Below are 3362 nucleotides of genomic sequence, written 5' to 3' on the forward strand. Positions count from 1 at the left end.
TTTAGAGTAAGTAAAGAATAAGAACTTACTTGTGTCTGTAATTACTTCTACACAAGTTCAAATAAGCATCTTTTCCCAGATAAACAATATTCAGCCATTGTACTAATTGCTTCTGTTTCAAAACAAGATTATTCCCACTCTGGTTCTGCCACACAGAAATATCTGCCATAGTTATTATATACACTATTTCTTGTCATAAGACAGACTACTACTGTAATTAACTTCAATACAGTTTGTACATTTAACAGCTTGTTTTCTTTCTTTAAGCTTATAAGTGAAGAATCTTCTAACCCCTCCTAAGAGGTTTTTGCAACAAAAGAAAGAGATGTCTCAATTGGTCTTGAAACTGTAAGAATATTGTCTACAGGAACTCTGACAGGTCCTGCACACAAAAGATTAATGAGTAACTCTTCTGGCAGGAGTTCCACACGTTTGTCTCATCTTCCTTGACTCTTCTCTTTTTCTCTTTTCTCTTTTGGTAATACCAGTTTACTTCTGCATTACAGTACTCATTTTAATGACGGTGGAAAGGTAGAAATGACCCTGTTCAACTTGCCTCACAGAAACAGATAGGATAAAATAACGGAGGGGGAAAATATTATACATACTGTATACCACATATTTTATACATACAGTTATATAATACTTTGTATAAATATGTAAGTTTTCTAAATGTAATACATATTATACATACATAAAATAGTTTGCTGTTCACTCACTTTTCTGTTTCACAAAGTAATGAATCGTGTAACAAATTATGGAAATGGGAAGAAAACCACACAGAACAGCCTACATTTTACCACCTTTTTCTTAGGAAATACCTGCATATTATCAAATAATATAGCAACTAATAAAGACTTTTATTTTAGAACTCTCATGAAGCTTTCCAGCTGGCTTCCCCTCACTTTCTTCACTGGCCCTGGGGCCAAGTCATGTGCAAGAGATATAGAGGCATTGATGTGGCCACCAGAGCAGACAGCCACTACTAAAGGAACCCTGAATTTGTGTTTTTCACATTTGAAACTCCACCCTCCCTTTGAACTTTTGCTCAGCCTCCAACATTTAAGAAAATTACTACAATGACCATATCTGAACTGCCATATTTTCGAAATAGGAAACTACTCCATATTTGAAGCAAGAAGGATTTTCTTCATTTTATTAGATATAAATCAGCAAGTACTGAAAACAAAGACACTTTGTGTTGGCCAGAAATGACAACACAATTACAAGAAAACACCATGTCTCCGTGAAAGGCTTCAGAACCAGATGCAGTCAGAATCATTGTGATCAGCACCCACAGTAACATTTGGTTTTCAATGAAGGGAGGTGTAGTTGCCTTGCCTTTCGCTTCAAATTAAAGTTAACCGATTTGCTTGATTTTCTAAGTTTTCACGTTGCTTTTGTGTTCATGCACTAGTAGCCTACTTCCATCAGTAAGTCAGTCCACACACTTAGGCCACAGACTCTGAAGTCTCCATCCCGTGTCCTCAGGAGTTTCAGAGCAGCCTGGGTCTGTTCTTTAAGCAGTGCAGATCCCTGACAGAGGCAGCTGAAGCGCTCCTTTAATTCTTCCCAGGACACTTCAGCTTTGTCAAGGCAGCTTTTAACCCACCGTCCCTGCAGGGGGTCATAGTGCAAGTGGCTTCCCCAGCAGGTTAACAGGTCCAAATAAGATCTGCTTAACTGGGAGTAGTGACCAGCGAGGAAGGCAAGGCGGGAACACGGGAGGCAAAGGCAGAAGGCAGAAAATCGCTCCTGCTTGTCCAGCAGCCAGGAAAGCAGGAGCCCGGCCGTGCATCCTTCTCCTGCAGCACTCCCTGGGTGCCCGTCGGGGCCGCTCCCGTCCCCATCCGTGTCTCCTGCCCGTGTGAGCAGAGCCAGCGCGGCCGCCACCACTTGGAAGGCGCGGGGCCGGGGCAGCTGCTCCAGGGCACGGCCCAGCCACCGCCGCTGCCCCGCGGCCTCCCCGCCCTCCTGCCGCTCCTCCCGCAGCCGGCCCAGGAGCAGCTCTGCCTCGGCCACCAGCGCTGCATCTCTCTGCAGCTCTGCCTGCAGCTCTGCCTCTGGCCCGGCGGGGCGCGGCGGCGGGCGGCGGGGCAGCGCCAGCAGACAGGCCGCGGCCTTACGGCGGGCCAGCAGCTCCAGGCCGCGGGGCTCGGGGCCGCTCTCCGCGCCGGGGCCCTGCACAAGGCTGCGGGGCTCGGGGCCGCTCTCCGCGCCGGGGCCCTGCACAAGGCTGCGGAGCAGGCGGCGGCAGGCGGCGGGCGGCAGAGCGCGGTTCTCCAGCAGCGCCAGCCCCAAGAGCTGCGGGCAGCGGCCCAGCGCGGGGAAGCCGAGCAGGGGGCACGGCTGAGAGCGGCGCAGCCGCCGCCCCAGGGCCTCCCGGAGCTGGGGCCGGGCACGGAACCGGTCGTGGAGGTGCTGGAAGTACCGCGCCCACTCTAGAGCCCGGTCCAGGGTGAGGGGATCCCAGCCCCGCACCAGCGCGGAGCGGGACACGGCCAGCAGCGCCGGCAGCTGCTCCACCTGCCCCAGCACGGCCTCCATGGCGCTGCCGCTCGGCACGCCGGTTTCCCGCGGGGCCGGGCCGGGGCTGGGGCCGAGCCGGGCCCAGCCGCCGAGGGACGGCGTTTGTAGCTCTATTGGCCGAACGGAACGTCACTCCATGCGCCACCCAGCACCGAGCTGCTGCTGAGAGAGTCGTCACTCACCTTCCGGCCCATCGCCCCGCCAGCGGCGGGAAACTGAGCCCAGTTGAAATAGTAAAAAGTAAAAACCGAGCGCCATAAGCTTTTTTTTTTTTTTTTTTTTTTTTTTTTTTTTTTAGTAAATAATTTCATTTCTTCTAGGCTCTTCACCATCTTCGTTGCCGTGCTTTGGACGCGCTACAGTAGCTTTATTTCTTTATTCTGTTGTGTCACCCAAACCCACGCAGGGGGTGCGAGGTGAGGCCACGCCAGGGCAGAGCAGATCCATTCCCTCCCGGGCCTGCCGCTCTGTCTCTGCTGTACAGAACAATATGTGGCATAGTGTTCCTAGCCCCCCGCTAAAAAATGAACCTCTTCAGGAGCAAGGCCCCCCTGCCCCGCCTTTGGGGGTATTTCCCAGTTTCTGTGATGGCTCAGAGACTGGAAGAAGCCCTGGCACAACACTGACCTGTGGGTAGGGATAGGCAGCCTTGCCCGAGCTCAGCAGGGAGTGAGGCTGCCTATCCCTACCCACAGCTCAGTGCTCTGCCAGGGGCTGGGCTCACCCTTCTGCCCCACCAATTAATTAAAAATAGCTCATTAGCGATTCCCCAGGGCACTTGGCTTTCTCCAGGTACCTGTGCCAAGGCCCTGGCTGCCTGCAGGGATAAAGGC

General features: G+C 52.1%; 1 protein-coding gene across 1 annotated transcript; it reads right to left on the bottom strand.

The window, feature by feature from the left end:
* Positions 1-841: 841 nt before the first annotated feature.
* Positions 842-2937, bottom strand: FANCF (FA complementation group F). The gene has a single exon (XM_083864191.1). It carries the CDS (start codon positions 2545-2547, stop codon positions 1414-1416), a length of 1134 nt encoding a protein of 377 aa, XP_083720317.1. The 5' UTR covers positions 2548-2937; the 3' UTR covers positions 842-1413.
* Positions 2938-3362: the final 425 nt, after the last annotated feature.

The sequence above is a fragment of the Zosterops lateralis genome, assembly GCF_965231275.1.
Source record: "Zosterops lateralis genome assembly, chromosome: 6".
Classification (NCBI taxonomy): Eukaryota; Metazoa; Chordata; class Aves; order Passeriformes; family Zosteropidae; genus Zosterops; species Zosterops lateralis.

Coding starts and splice junctions, on each gene's coding strand:
- FANCF (XM_083864191.1), bottom strand. CDS start 2,547: ATGGAGGCCGTGCTGGGGCAGGTGGAGCAGCTGCCGGCGCTGCTGGCC.